Source organism: Hemiscyllium ocellatum, chromosome 12 (genome assembly GCF_020745735.1).
Source record: "Hemiscyllium ocellatum isolate sHemOce1 chromosome 12, sHemOce1.pat.X.cur, whole genome shotgun sequence".
Classification (NCBI taxonomy): Eukaryota; Metazoa; Chordata; class Chondrichthyes; order Orectolobiformes; family Hemiscylliidae; genus Hemiscyllium; species Hemiscyllium ocellatum.
This window is the reverse complement of record NC_083412.1, coordinates 46,849,056-46,864,589: the sequence shown is the minus strand read 5'-3', so window position 1 is coordinate 46,864,589 and position 15,534 is coordinate 46,849,056. Positions and strand designations below refer to the sequence as shown.

General features: G+C 37.7%; 1 protein-coding gene across 1 annotated transcript in view; it reads right to left on the bottom strand.

Moving 5' to 3' along the window:
• The window catches only part of lsamp (limbic system associated membrane protein), an 855,795-nt gene that overhangs the window by 333,029 nt on the left and 507,232 nt on the right, over positions 1-15,534 (bottom strand). The window contains exon 3 of the mRNA XM_060833006.1: positions 10,623-10,748. Coding sequence (XP_060688989.1) covers positions 10,623-10,748 — 126 coding nt within the window. The remainder of the gene's footprint in view (positions 1-10,622; positions 10,749-15,534) is intronic.

The window sequence follows — 15,534 nt, the reverse complement described above, 5'->3', positions numbered from 1 at the left end:
ATATGCTGCAGTAAAGGAATGTAATGTTTAGATGATCAAATGATAATCTAATTAAGGTGTTTAAAATGATTAAGGGATTTAATGGGAAGAAGAGAATCAGAAGAATCATCTTCAAACTAAAGTTTGGCAATTCAGGAGTAAAATTAGGATGCATTTCTTCATGTAATGGAAATCTAAAACAAATTCTCTAAAGAAGCTGTTGATGTTAACTCAACTAAAAATTTCAAAACTGAAGACTTTTTTTAATTACGTGAGGATATTAAGGAGCATGGAGCCAAGGTGGGTAAATTAAGTTGATATACAGACTGTAATTGAATTTGTTGGAGCAGGGCCAAGAGGCTGAATGATATGATCTTGTTCCAGTGGAATGGGATTGAAATCCTCCAAATGTTTTATCAGCCTCTTCCATCAACTTTGATCAATATTTTGAGGAATTTCAGTCCCTATTAAGTGATTTATTTTGTTAACACACACATTCTCCTTCCAACACTTGTCTCATGATCAAATAAGCATGAATGTAGGTTTGTTCATTGAGATGGAAGGTTCATTTTCGGACGTTTCATCACCATACTTGGTAACATCATCAGCGAGCCTCTGAATGAATCACTGGTGGCATGGCCCACTTTCCTGTGGTGATGTCATTTCCTGCTATTTTTCTCAGGGGGTGGTAAATGGAATCCAAATCAATTTATTTGTTGATAGAATTCCAGATGGAATGCCATGTTTCTAGAAGTTCTCGTGCATGTCTCTATTTATCTTGCCCTAGGATGGATGTGTCATCCCAGTCAAAGTGGTGTCCTTCCTCGTCTGTATGTAAGGATACTAGTGAGAGTGGGTCATGTCTTTTTGTGGCTAGTTGATGTTCATGTATCCTGGTGGCTAGTTTTCTGCCTGTTTATCCAATGTAGTGTTTGCTACAGTTCTTGCAAGGTATTTTATAAATGACACTAGTTTTGCTTGTTGTCTGTACTGGGTCTTTCAAGTTCATTAGCAGCTGTTTTAATGTGTTGGTGGGTTTGTGGGCTACCATGATGCCAAGAGGTCTAAGTAGTCTGGCATTCATTTCCAAGATGTCTCTGATGTAAGGGAGAGTGGCTAGCATTTCTGAACATGAGTGTTAGTTTACATATCAACTAAATGCAAACATGTATTGTCTAACATACAGCCAGCAATGGAGTATGGACTGTTTGGACCATGTACAAATATTATATGTATAGCAAACAACTTCAGCATTACTAGAATGGCTAAGTCTGAGAGCAAATATTGTTAAAACAGAAGCTGTTATCAATGAAGTTATATTAAGGCAAATTTAGGATATGCTTGGGCTCAATTTCAAAACAACAGACAATTGCAACATCTGACCACTGTGATATTGTGAGATAATGGTCCACGTTATCTTAATCTTGCAAAAAAAAAGTAAATCATTTTAGAAATACTGAAGAAGATTCTCACACAATCACAGAATTACAGCAGGTAGTGCACATTTCTGGAATGCTAACTGAACATTCAGATAACACCCAACTCCTTGTGTATCCGAGAATGTAATTAATAAACACAAACTGTGCAATGACCTACGCAAATCGGCAAAGCTAACAATTTGAATTCTGACCTCCTAAGGCTGAGGGGGCAATTTTATGCCTGTGAATACCATGGAATCAACTGATCAACTTTCATGACAGTAAGGCAAGTTTGGATAGGATTTAATGCTGGGAGTGTAATAGGTAAGATTACTGAGTTAATGGCATGGTTTGACACATGGAAGTATAATATTGTTGCTATCACAGAAACATGGTTGAGGGAAGAATTGGACTGGCAACTCAATATTCCATGGCATAGGATCTTTAGGTGAGACAGAGGAGGGTATCACACTATTAATTAAAGAGTCAATTACTGAAATAAGGAGAGATGATATCTTGGAAGGATCCTCAAATGAGGCTTTGTGAGGAGAACTCAAGAATGCTAAACAGCTACAGTAGGCAGCTACTTTACTGTGAGTGTATTATAGGCCCCAAAGAAACAGCAGAAACTAGAGAAACAAATATGGCAACAGTTGACAGAAGTGCGTAAGAGAAATAATTGGGTAATTATATTAGTGGATTTCAACTTTCTCAACATAAATTGTGATAGACATAGTGTTAAAGGTTTAGAAAGGGTGGATTTCTTGAAAATATATCCAGAGAAACTTCTTGCATCAATATATAGAAGGCCAAGCTAGGGATGGCGCAGTGCTGGATCTGCTTCTGGGGAAAGAAGCCAGACAAGTGGTTGGTGTGGCGGTTGGCTAACATTTAGGCCACAATATGGTACAGTTCAAATTTGCTCTGGACAAGGAAAAAGATGGCCTGCAAAGGCCAGCTTTGGATTGGGGGAAGGCAGATTTTATTAGAATATGGCAGGATCTAAGTAGACTAAGAGCAGTTCCTTGCGGATAATTCTATAGTGGAGCAATGGTTGGGGGATGCGGGAGAGCAGAGGATGGGGGTTATGGCATTCAAAAGGAGCTGGGGAGAATGCAGCTGAATCCAGCCAGCACATTTTAAAGGAAAATGTAGGAGCATTAAGTTCAGGGAACCTTGGATGCTGAGGAATTCAAGACTGGATAAAGAAGAGTGCGGTTTTAAGCAAGTCCAAAGGGCGCAATTCAGCTGTGGCTGTAGAGGAATACATGAAGTGCAGGAGGGAATTTAATAAAGCAATTAGAAGAGCAAAAATAGGCATGAAAAACAACCTGCAAACAGGAGTAGAGAGAATCCTAAAGCATTTTTTATATATACATTAAAGGGAGGAGGTTAACCAGGGAAAGCATAGGGCTCATTAGGGATCAAGGGAGCGACCTATGTGTTAAGCTACAGGATGTTGGAAAGGTGTAGAATGGTTACTTCTCTTCAGTCTTCATGCAGGAAAAGGAGAACGTAGGCAGATACTTCAGGAAAAGGGATTGTGAGGAACTTGCACAGTTGGACACAGGGAATGAGGATGTATTGGATGTTCTGTCAGGCTTAAAAATGGACATGCAAATCCTCTGGTCCAGGTGAATTGCATCCCAGGCTAATGTGGAAGGCATGGCAGGAAATTGCAGGGGCGTTGATATCAATTTTTAATTTCTCTTTGGCTACTTGGAGGTGCCAAAGAACTGCTGACTGGCTAATGTGGCACCATGTTTTAAGAGGGTGGTAGAGATGAACCAGCAAATTACAAAAAAAGTAAGTCTCATGCCAGTGGTAGGGAAACTTGGAGAAAATTCTGAAGGACTGAATTAATACCCACTTGGAAAAACATGAATTAATTTGGGATAGCATGGTTTTGTTACAGGGAGGTCCTGCCTAACAAATTGGTTAGAATTTTTTGAAAATGTAATCAAGTGTGTGGATGAGGGAATTTCAGTTGATTTAGTTTATATTGATTTCAGCGAAGCTTTTGACAAGTTTCCATACGGAAGACTCTTTGAGAAGGTTAAAGCACATGGAATTGAGGGAAACTTGGCAAGATGGTTCATCAAGTGGCTTCGTAGTAGGACACAAAGGGTAGTGGAAGAAGGCTGTTTGAGTGACCAGAGGCCTGTGTCCAGCAGTATACCACAAGGATCAGAACTGTACCTTTATTGTTTGTTAAATGCATAAATGATATAGATGAAAAGGCAGGGTGATGTTAAGCAAATTTGCAGACGACACCAAGATTGGTAGTTAATGGTGAATAGTGAAGAAGATAGTTGTCGGTTACAGGAAGATATAGATGGGTTGGTCAGATAGGCAGACCAGTGACAAATGGTATTTAAAACTGGTAAGTGCGAGGTGGTGCACTTTGGAAGAAGAAACATGAGTGTGTATTTAATGAACGTAGGACACTGGGCATCTTGACGAGCATCAGTATCTTGGGATAATTATTTCCAGATATTTAAAGTCAGCAAAGAAAATAAATAGGATAATTAAGAAGGCATTTGGGACATTTGCTTTCATCAGTCATGGCAGAGAGTATAAGAGCAAAGAGAAAATGTTGGAGTTGTACAGAGAGTTGGTCAGGCCACAACTGGAATACTGTGTGCAGTTCTGGTCACCTCACTATTGGAAGGATGTGATAGCACTAGACAGAGTACCGAGAAAGTGCACCGGGATGAAGCCTGGGAGGGAGAAGCTGAGCTACAAGGAGAGTCAAGATAGGCTTTGATTGTTTTCTTTAAAGCAGAGAAGATTGAGTGGGGAAATTATTGAATTGTATAAGGTTATGAGGGATCTGGACAGGATGAAGATGGAGCAGCTTTCCCCTTTGATCGAGGGATCAGTCATGAGAGGGCATAGATTTAGCGTGAGGGGCAGGAGATTCAGAGGGGATTTGGGAGAAAAACCTTTCCTGTTAGTGGGTGATGAGAATCTGGAATGCACTGCCTATGAAGGTAGTAGAGGCTGGAAATCTTACAACCTTTAAAAAATATTTGGATGAGTACTTCAAATATTATAACATTCAAGGATATGGGACAAGTACAGGAGGTTGGGATAAGTGCACTTTTAGTGGTAGTTATGTCTGTGCAGATTCGATGGGTCGAAGGGCTTTTTCTGCGCTGTATGAATCTATGATCTATAATAATAACACAAGTTCAACACCACCTTCTTGAAAGCCTTGCTTGTAATACCCAAATCTCATGGACAGAAAGACAAGCTTTGTTTCTTGATATGCTGAATGATAATGCAAAGTATGTTTCCAGGAAAAGAAATAGAAACATTGTCATTCCTTGGCAAACTTCAAGGAAATGCCAGTCTAAGGATATAGTTGTAACACCATTGACGCAAATGTTACACATTTTTCCAATGCTTTGTATGACATAGTCAAGGAATGTTTAAACGCATTTTTGTACAGATGAACAGCCAGTACAGTATGAAAGGAGACAAGGGAACATAAATGTAAACTATTGTGAATGTAGTGTTAGTACTTGAATACTTCCTTGTACATAACTACAAAGCTATTTAGAGAAGTGTTGTATAAATAATTCATTCTTCTTGTACTGAGATTTAGTTCAGGAAGTTACAGGATTGAATTTGTTTTCCAACAGTTTCTTTCAGTGTAATGATCAAGCAAGGTATTAATATATTCTGTTTATTTATAATCACTGTAAAATATTATCACATCATGCCTTTGTCCAAAGCTTATGCTTTCAGGTGAGATTTACCATGCGCTCCCAAGCGAACACTGACAAAATGCTAGGGAGATTCACTTTTATGGTTTGTTTTATTACAGCATAAACATGTGGACAATTTTGAAATCACTTTAGATTTCAAAATACAGTTATGTTGCAGACAAGTATAGTATTTTGAAAGAAAATTGAAGTGCCTGAAAGAGAAAAAAGTTACTTAGGTATAATGTATGCAACACCCACACTTCTTTGTTTCACAGTTCGGGACTGTAATAAGATTTGTAGTTATATAGTTATTTTGGTCTTTTTTGTGTATTAATTGAATTTGTTTGCTTTATCTCATACCTGTATCCTATAAACTAAAAAGAACAAAAGAGTACAAATGAAGTATCTTATTCTTGGCAGTCAACTTGAAGTCAAATTTAAATGATGGTTTCCTCAACTACAATATATTGATAAAACCTTGAACTTCCCAGAATGCATATATGTATCAAAAAGACATTTTGGATGATTTATGTCATTAAGGCAAAGCATGACATATTCTGGAAGCAGACACACAAAAAATTGCCTTGTGGCATCTGATTATCTTAGCAGAGAGCAATAAAATGAACAAACTAATAGGGACAAGTTGTAATGTGTTATGGACCAGGCCAGATTCCCTTAAAACATTTAAAGAAAGTAGCCCAGACCCGAACTTTGTTAGTTGTTATAAGCAGGTGTACAGCAGATATTCTATGAGAGATGCAGCTGGTCAAACCACTTAGTTTCAACAAAACAGAATTTATTTCCAAGGTTACTGAATGAAACACAAACAAAAGAGAATAGAATACAGAATAACTTAATTTATCCAAAAACCTAACAGATTATCCCAACTTGTTCCCAATGTTTGCAACAATCCTCATAAAAAACCCTTGGTACAAAACTTAAAATCTAACCAATGATTTTGCAGGAGAAATCTCAGAGAGGACCAGCATGGACCTGCTTGTTTGGGTCCAGCAGCTTCAAAACCACCTGACTGTTTTCAGTGAATAGCCAGATGGCCAAAAACCAAATCAAACCAGAGAAAGCTGAGATGGGGAGAACTGTCCACTACCTTTACATTGACAAGTGTTTTAAACTTGAAAGCCTTTTTTCTGAGGCAGTATCTGTTAGCTATAATCAAATTGGCCCTAAAACCTATCCAACTTAGACTTTTCAGAGTCTGTGTCTTTTACAACCTCTCTGAAAAAAAAATGCTGAGGGCATCATAACCTTGTTAAAGGAACAGCATAATCACAAATGAGCAGGGTGCTCCCATAAATAATGATCATCTTAGAGAACCAAGAATTAGACAATACAAAGTGACTCAATGTAATGTCCACTAAATGCCACTTGCCAATCTGAGACTGATCATATCCCATTTAGGCATTGGCAAGCCAATCAGAGCTTTGCGATGTCACTGACCATGCACAGAGATCGTGACTAACAAGGGTTCAAAAGCTGAAACTCTTAGTAAGCAGGCTTACAGAAAGAAAAGACTGAAAAACAAAACAAAACCAAGTGTCCAGCAGCAAAACTCAAGTTGGTCAAGTTAAAGTTTCTGTCTTATTAAAGATTACTGTAAGCATTACTGTTCTTTCTTATTGTGTTCAAAATTAATAAATTCTGTGAAATTGTGAAAATATTCTTGGAGAGTTCTTACAACTAATCAGGATTGAAAGATGTTTTAGAACTTAAGTCCAAAACTGTAATTGATTTAAGTCTTACAATTAAAGTTAAGTTGAACATTCCATTTCTTACATAATATAATAACATAAATGCCTAGCACACTAAGTCTAATTATAAATGACCATTAAAACTTTTGTGGCATTTTTCATGGTTGGCCTGTGCATGGGTACAATGATTAATTGCTAAGGCATCTATTATGGGAATCTGGTCACATAGGCATATCCAGCTAACTGCAGCTGACAGCAAGTTTTTCTTCGCATGGGGAACAGGGATTGGGTGAGAAAAGAATAGTAATAAAGATCAACAAACATTTATCTATTGCATTTCCAAATTTCACTGATTATTGTATAACAAAAGTCTTTTTAAAAGTTATAGCATTTAAAGCAATACAATGGGAATGGCACTTCACCTGATTTCTCAGAACTAAAAATGGCCTGTTTTATGTTTGGATATCAGGAGTCAAATTCTCCATCATTTGCATTTTAATGTGCTACAGTGTTATTGTCAATGCTTCATGTCCAAAGGCATTACCATTATTGAATCCTCTGCTATCAATCTCCTGGGACGTTACCATTGACCAGAAACCAAATTCAACAAGCCATGTAAATAGTTGAAGAGAAACATCCAATGAGCAGGAGAGTCAATGTTTTGAGCATAAGCTCTTCATCAGCAATGAGGGAGTGGCCCAAGGGGGCTGAGAGATAGATGGGAGAGGGTGGTACTGTGAGGAAGGTAGCTGGGAATGCGATAGGTAAATGAAGTTGGGGATGAAGGTGATAGGTCAGACTTCTCCTGCTCCTTGGATGCTGCCTAACCTGCTACGCTTTTCCAGTACCACACTCTTCGACTCTGAACTCCAGCATCTGCAGTCCTCACTTTCTCCAAGACTCTGGAAAGAGGATAGGAATCCTGCAACAACTAACATGATGCTGATTCCACAAAGCCTGGCTGCTATTTACAAGGCGGATTGACGTTTCGGGCATGAGCCCTTCTTCAGGAAGTGCTCCTGAATAAGGGCTCATGCCTGAAACATCGATTCTCCTGCTCCTTGGATGCTGCCTGACCTGCTGCGTTTTTCCAGCAATACATTTTCAGCTCTGATCTCCAGCATCTGCAGTCCTCACTTTCTCCTGTTATTTACAAGGCATAGGTCAGGAGAATGATAAAATGGTGTCCAGTTTCCTGGATTTGTGGAGATTCAACAACACTCAAGAACCACATCACCATCCAGGACAAAGCAGCCTGCCGAATTGGTCCACCCAGAGATCATCTTCAACATGTACTCCCTCCATTACTAATGCACAGATACCAACTACAAGATGGACTACATTATCTCACTGTGGCTCCTTCATCAGCATCTTCCAAACCCACAACCTCTACCATCTAGAAGGACAAGACAGATAGGAACACCACCACCTGCAGGTTTCCTTTCAAACCACATATCATAGCATCCTGACTTGGAACTAAGTCACTTTTTCTTCAGTGTCAATAGGTCAAAATCTTGGAACTCTCTTCCTGACAGAACTATGAATGCACCTACACCACATGAGCTCCAGTGCTTCAAGAAGGCAGCTCACCATCATCTTCTCAAGAGCAATTAGGAAGAGTAATAAATACTGGCTGAGCCAGTGAAGACTCATTCAGTAAATGAACAAAGAAAATATAAAGCAACATAAAAAATTGGTTTGCATCTCAGAATTAATGTCATAATGGCAGGCAGCACTAAAATCATGTTCAGTAAAACCGTTTTAAGGGAGGAATACACCCAAGGACAAATAAAGACAGGTTCAACATGAAAGGCTCTTTCTTCATCAGTGCAAATCAATTGAAACTGTTATTTTCAAACACCATTTATTTCGTACTACATGTCAGCTCACATTGTTTCTTTCAACAAAATATTTGATAGTCTGTTTTAATGATATGCCTTCAGTATGAGGAGCAGGCTGTTCCTTTCAACAAAGCAATGGCGATTGTAGATTCTTTGTGAATCTATCATACCTATCTTTACTTCAACTACCAAACTGTTACATCAGCTAAACCCAACGAAACAAAACAGATAACATGTGGAAGCTTCAACACAACAACTGAAATTCCTTTCAAATGAAGTGTCATTTCCTCTCTTAAACAAAATAATTGTGACCTTGAAACTTTAAAAATCATACGTTCAAACAGACAATGATTAACTTAAATTTTTGAGATAAAAAATTCTGAAATAATTCTGAGATAGTGACTCAACTCATTATTTTGTGAGTTTGCTCTGAGTGAAATGACATATTCAAGCATAACTGTCATATGCATTCATTTATTGCTAATGCCTTCATTTGAAACAAAGTAGTCTTTTCCCTTTTAGAGTAGTTGAACACCTTCCAGATTTGAACCTGGAAAGTAAGAGAGAGCCATGTCAAAAGAGCTCCTCAACTCAGTTTGATTTTAGGATAGGGACCCAATGGGAGAAGCAGTTGCTTGATGAACAAGGGAAAGGAAGCCAAACTGAATAATTATAGAGATATCTGGATTGATTTTAGAAGGTAGATGCTCGCCTTCTCAGTGAACAACAAGCTTAAGGTTTACACCCTGTACCTAGGAGATGATGAGGGACCATACACTTGGATTCCTGTTCTTGAGTGATCTGATGTCACCATGACACAGCTCTTGATATACATCTTCAGTTTCTACCATTAGAGTAAAGGTACTATTAACACTTTATTTCACAAAAGTCTGAATTATGAGCAATTTTAGCAAGCTGCCAACATTTTGCCAACAATAGACAACCTAACTCTGGCTGCATCGAAGTAACCTCACTATGATTCACAGCATGACACAGAAATGACAGGCTGCATGTCTCAGGGACAGGGCATTGACCACAGAGGCCAACATGCAGGCCTATTGCTTCTGAACAAGTTTCTGCTCCATTTGCTGAGTCCTGCCTGCATGGCTCATCCAAAAAAAAAATCAAGCTATGCTTCTCTCACCAAGGGATCCTCCATCTCTAGGTGACATGTTTGTGGTTTCAGAGCAACTGACCCTTTAATTGAACCAGCAGCATGGAAGATCTGCCCACCATTGTCTATAGGAGTCTTCCCCACCTACTGGCTCCTAATTGCCTACTCCAGGTAAAGTTGCTGCTGAATCTTGTTTTGTACCCCTCAGACCTCTGACCTCCAAATGACATGTTCTCCAGTTTAGCAAAAATGTTGCCTAAGTAGTAAAAGAAAGTGTAGATTTGGCCCTCCACACTTTCTGAGACCTATTTTTGCAATTTCAATCTGCATTCACAAAATTATTGGTGAATTTGAACTTTAACAGTGAATGCTACATTTGAAAATGTTCAGAAGATGGCTTAATCTGGTTTACAGACATTCAGGGAATTTAGTCATCACTGACAATTTTGCTCTGAATGAAATGACACATTAAACCATAACTAGTCACATGAATCCACTTATTGCTGATTTCTTCAATTGATGTTGTTTTTTAAAATCTTAACATTTTATAGCAAAAGTATCAATCAGGTTACAGATACAATTCCAATAACAAACATTTTCCAGTTCAGTGTCTAGTGTTATTTAATGTTGTACTTTTGTGCTGAATAGCTCTTTTTTCCTGGAGTCCAATAGGATAATGGGATATTTACTCTTTAAAGTTAGCAAATATGAAATGAGAGCCTCATGCTAATTTCTGTCCAAAATCCCATAATCAAATGGATCAATACAACAGCGGTTTTATGTACATAAGCTGATATATGTGATAAAAGGGCCTGGAATTAGTTCAAAATTATCAATATTGCTCTTACCTGAAGGAGAAATGTGTCTCCAATTTATGACAGGTTCTGGTCTTCCATTAGCCAAGCACACAAGAGTCACATTGCTGCCTTCATTCACCGTAATGTTAGATGAGATGTTGTAGATCTTTGGTGGAACTGTTGAGAAAATGTATATTTTAATCATAAAACAGGTTTAGATGTCTCTTATTTCCACATATTAGTTTTACTGTCAGCCAGTATTCAATGATAATTTAAGAATCCATAGCAAATAGGTTATCTGATTATTTCTAAACCTAATTTTAATATTAATCAAATCCATGTCTTGCAAACCATATTATGAATGTACGATATGTAAATTGTGCTAAAATCTCATTGTGTGATCTATATTAAATTCCACCATCCATTTGAAATTTTGAGGCATAACTAGACTGTGGAATGTCCAATTATTTCAGCAGCACACATGAGCCATCTTCTTCTGTTCTCCAGAACTTGTGCATCAGATTCTTGGGCAAATCAATAAGAACAATAAGAATCAATCCAAATTGAAACAGATCTGAAGTAGTTTGTAGTTTGAACAAGTCCAGACCATAGAATTATCCTAAGGTGCATATTTATTTTAGCTGTGGTAAGACAGAGTCACAGAGATAAAGAAAATTAATTTGGTGTAGTAGAGTTATTGAGAAGTTTAGGTAAATATAAGTAACCAGGGCCATGAACAGCAAACTAATAGAACCAATGAAGTTATCGTTTGCATGTACTGAAATAAAATTCCTGCATAAGTAAGGGCTATGACATTGTGCAATTAAAATAGTCTGATGAGAGTATTCAGTGGATTATAAACGGTTTCGATTATTTTACATTTAACTATTTTGTTTTGTAATTCTACAGTGGTGTACCAAATGTACTAACTGTCCTCATACCTTATAAATTGCACAAAATAAATAATTTTGCAAAGGTTCATAACATTCAACAAATTTGATTCAAATTGGAAAAGAATAATGAATGATTGCAAAATATATCCTTTTTCATGTCATGTAAAGCATGTTATCTTCTCAAAAAATTAACAAGGAGCGGCACAGTGGTTCAGTCATTAGCACTGCTGCCTCACAACAGCAGCGATCCAGGTTCAGTTCCGCAATTGGTGACTGTCTGTGTGGAGTTTGCACATTCTCCACGTGTCTGCGTGGGTTTCCTCCGGGTGCTCCAGTTTCCTCCCACAATCCAAAGATGTGCTGGTCAGGTGAATTGGCCATGCTAAACTGCCCATATTGTTAGGTGCATTATTCAGAGGTAAATATAGGATAGGGTAATGAGTCTGGGTTGGTTACTCTTCAGAGGGTCAGTGTGGACTTGTTGGGCCAAAGGGCCTGTTTCCATACTGTAGGGAATCTAATCAGTCAATGCATTCACACTTTTCTTCAGGCAACAGTACTATTTTATCACGATTCTATGTCCCTCATTTCTGAACAACTCACTTTGTGTATACTGTCCAAAATGTCTGGCTGGCACAAATGAGTTGTAGCTTGTCATGAACTGCCTATGTAGGGCATAGAAATGAACTAAAAGTAGATCGCTAAGTGTCAATTTTTCTTTGATTTATTTTTGATATTGTGTGTTATAAAAATTGAACAGCAAAACAGAATTTTCCACAGGTGAATACTCCACAGGTGTCACATTCTTTGGGTCCCAAACAAGACTGTACCAGTCAGTGAGTGAATTTATATCTGCAGTAATTTTTTGGCTGTAGCAGGATCCTTTTAAAAAACACATTCTGGAGTATAAGGTTAATAATGTCAATGGTACATTGGGATCATGATCCTTTGTCATCACACCTAATAGCTACACTTCTGGTTTTAATTTATTCTTAGTTATAAAATCATATCCTTTCCCTTTTGATTTTTTGTGTGCTTGTTAGAAAAATCCTAAAAACTACCTTGGGTTTGAATACGTAAATAAATTTCACTTTGAAGAGTTAGCTGTGATTCTGCCTTAAAGTTCATTTACATAGAAAGTGCTTGAAATAAAAAACAATGGCATTTTCATAACTAAGCTATTCTGTTTATAACTACAATACAAGGAGAATGAAAGACTCTATCTCTAAAACATTACAGCAAAACATAAAGCATTTTGCAAAACTCCTCAGTCAGAAGTGCCGAGGTCTCCAGCATCACAGATGCCAGATTTCAGTCAATTTCATTTACTCCACATGAAATCAAGAAATAGCTGGAGACACTGGATATTGCAAAATCTGTGTACACAGACAATTTTTTGACAACATACTGGTAATAGCAATGCAGAATTGTGCTCCAGATCTTGCCACACCTCTAGCTAAGGTGTTTCAATATGAGACAAACCTCCATCTACCCAACCAGTTGCTATGGTATGTCCGGAATACAAAAAACAGAACAAGTCCAAAGTAGAGAATTATTGCCCACAGTCTACTCTTGTTCATCAGGGAAGAAACAAAAAGTGTTATAAACAGTGCTATCAAGTAACATATAGTTGGTAATAAACTGCTCACTGATGCTCAGTTTGTGTTCTGCCAGGGTCAACTAGCTCTTAACGTCATCACAACCTTGGTTTCAACATGGGCAAAAGAGCTGAATTCCAGAATGAGGTGAGAGTGATTACCCTTGGCACCAATGCTACCTGAGAGTCAGTGTGGCATCAAGGAGCCTGAACAAAACTTGTCAATTGGAAAAAAGGGGGAAACTCTCCATTGGTTAGAATCACAGCTAGCACAAAGGAAGATTGCCGTGGTTGTTGGGAAGTCAATCAGCTCAATCCCATCACCATTTTTGCATGAGTTTCTCTGGGTAGTGTCCTGGGCCCAACCATCTTCGGCTGCTTAGCTAGTGGCATTCCCTTGATCAAAGTCAGAAGTGGGGACATTTGCTGATGATTGCACAATGTTTGGCACTATTTGTGACTCCTCAAATACTGAAGTAGTCCATGTCCAAATGCAGCAAGATAAGTAATCTAATCTAATCTAAAAAACATTTGGGATACGATTCAACTTTGTCCAGGGAGTTGAGATGAATACCCTGTAAAATTCTTTGTGACAGGTATTTCAAAGAGAAATGATGGGACTAGGGTATCATTTTAGGGAAGGTTAGATTTTTTTACTATACTGTATTTGCAGAATTAGATACTTAATGACATGTTCATACATCTACACAACAACACTTGGTCCCTAACAAGGAGGAGATAACATAATGGGTGTCAGGTGAAACATGAAAATATTTCCCTCTCCAAAAATAAAACACAATTCATTTGTACAGTAAAATCGCAACAGACATAAAACTGTAACAACAACAGAACAAGCTAAAGGAAAATGAAAGAAAACAGAGACCCCGTTAGCAATCTATTATCGCTTTTCTACTGTTTGTTGCCCTTTTATTCTGTCAGGAAAAAATATCATTTGGCCTTTACCTTATTCTCTCACCCCCATCCACTTCTTCAATCCATCAATTTAATGAGCACTGCTGACTTTAAAGGTGACAATACAAATTCAATGATCATATATCTCAAATTTGGGTATGAGGAATGGATTCATTTTCAGAAGAAATACAAGCAACATTTCAGAATCTACATGAGCTAGAATAATCACTACCTAAGTTGAACTTGCCTACATTTTAATTTCAGGTTGCTGCCCTACATCCTGCATTCCCTGAAGGCAGGCATACCTCTTAAGGGAGAGGACTGCAGCAGTGGTAATGATTACTAGTTGAAAGGATACCTAAAAAGAAAAAGACTCTTCACTCTAAAAGCCTGAGATGCATAATAAAGGGAACTCCTGATTTTTGTTTTAAGTGACCCTGGTTTCAGGGACAAATAGCATAATATATTTATGTGGTGGCTTAAATATCAAATAATCCTCAAAGTTACTTTACAGTTATGTAATCTGACAAAAATTGACACAGAGCTGGTACCATTTCTGGGTAGCATCATGCCCCTTTAGTTAGCACCGCTACCTCACAGCGCAAGGACCTTGGTTCAATTCTACCTTCAAGTGATTATCTGTGTGGGGTTTGCACATTCTTGTATCCTGGTAGAAATGGAAAGAAATATATATATAAGTAAATACGAAGATGCTTTTTTTTGAATGAAAAAAGATTTGCTTGTCACATAATTCCTTGACACTGTTCTCAATATGAAACAGTAGACCGAGATTGATTCAGTCTGATACCATACTGAAAAAGAAAGAACTGCAGATGCTGGAAATATGAACACAAACAGAAATTGCTGGAGCAACTCAGCAGGTCTGACAGCATCTGTGAACAGAGTTAACGTGTCAGGTCCAGTGACTCTTCTTTAGAACATTATTTTGACTTTTTCTTCATAAGTTTTCAACAGGAATCCATCTCGAGAAATAGTAATATCTTACTAATAGCTTCAAAGGCAGTAACATTATGTACAGCAGTTTGCAATATGATGGTTAGCTTTAAAACACTAGAAAAAATATTTTGTCTACATTTATTGCTGGGAAATAGTCATATTTCAGAAGCCTACAGAAAGAGTTTGATTGTGGTCAGAGATATAGTTCATCTCTAAAACATCTACAAGTTACAAAAAGATATAAAACACCATCAAACAGACTTGATTGAGAAATCTGCTGGAGATAGTTTCTCAGAGAAACTAATCGGGATTGAGGAACAAATGACTGGGAATAGTTACAAAAGTCATTAAAGAAAGTCAGACAAGTAGTCATGGAGGTCAATTGTAGGTTTATCCAATCAATAATTTATTACTTTTCAGTCATTTATAGATTACACTAAAATCTGGTACAGAAACCGCATTCTACAACAGTGTTACATACAAAAATTGACAATATTTTGCAGACATGATGTGTATTTCATTTTCTTAATTTTTTCACAGGATGTTGGTATTGCTGGATTGGCAACCATTCATTATCCATCCCTAACTGTCCTTTAAAGGATTA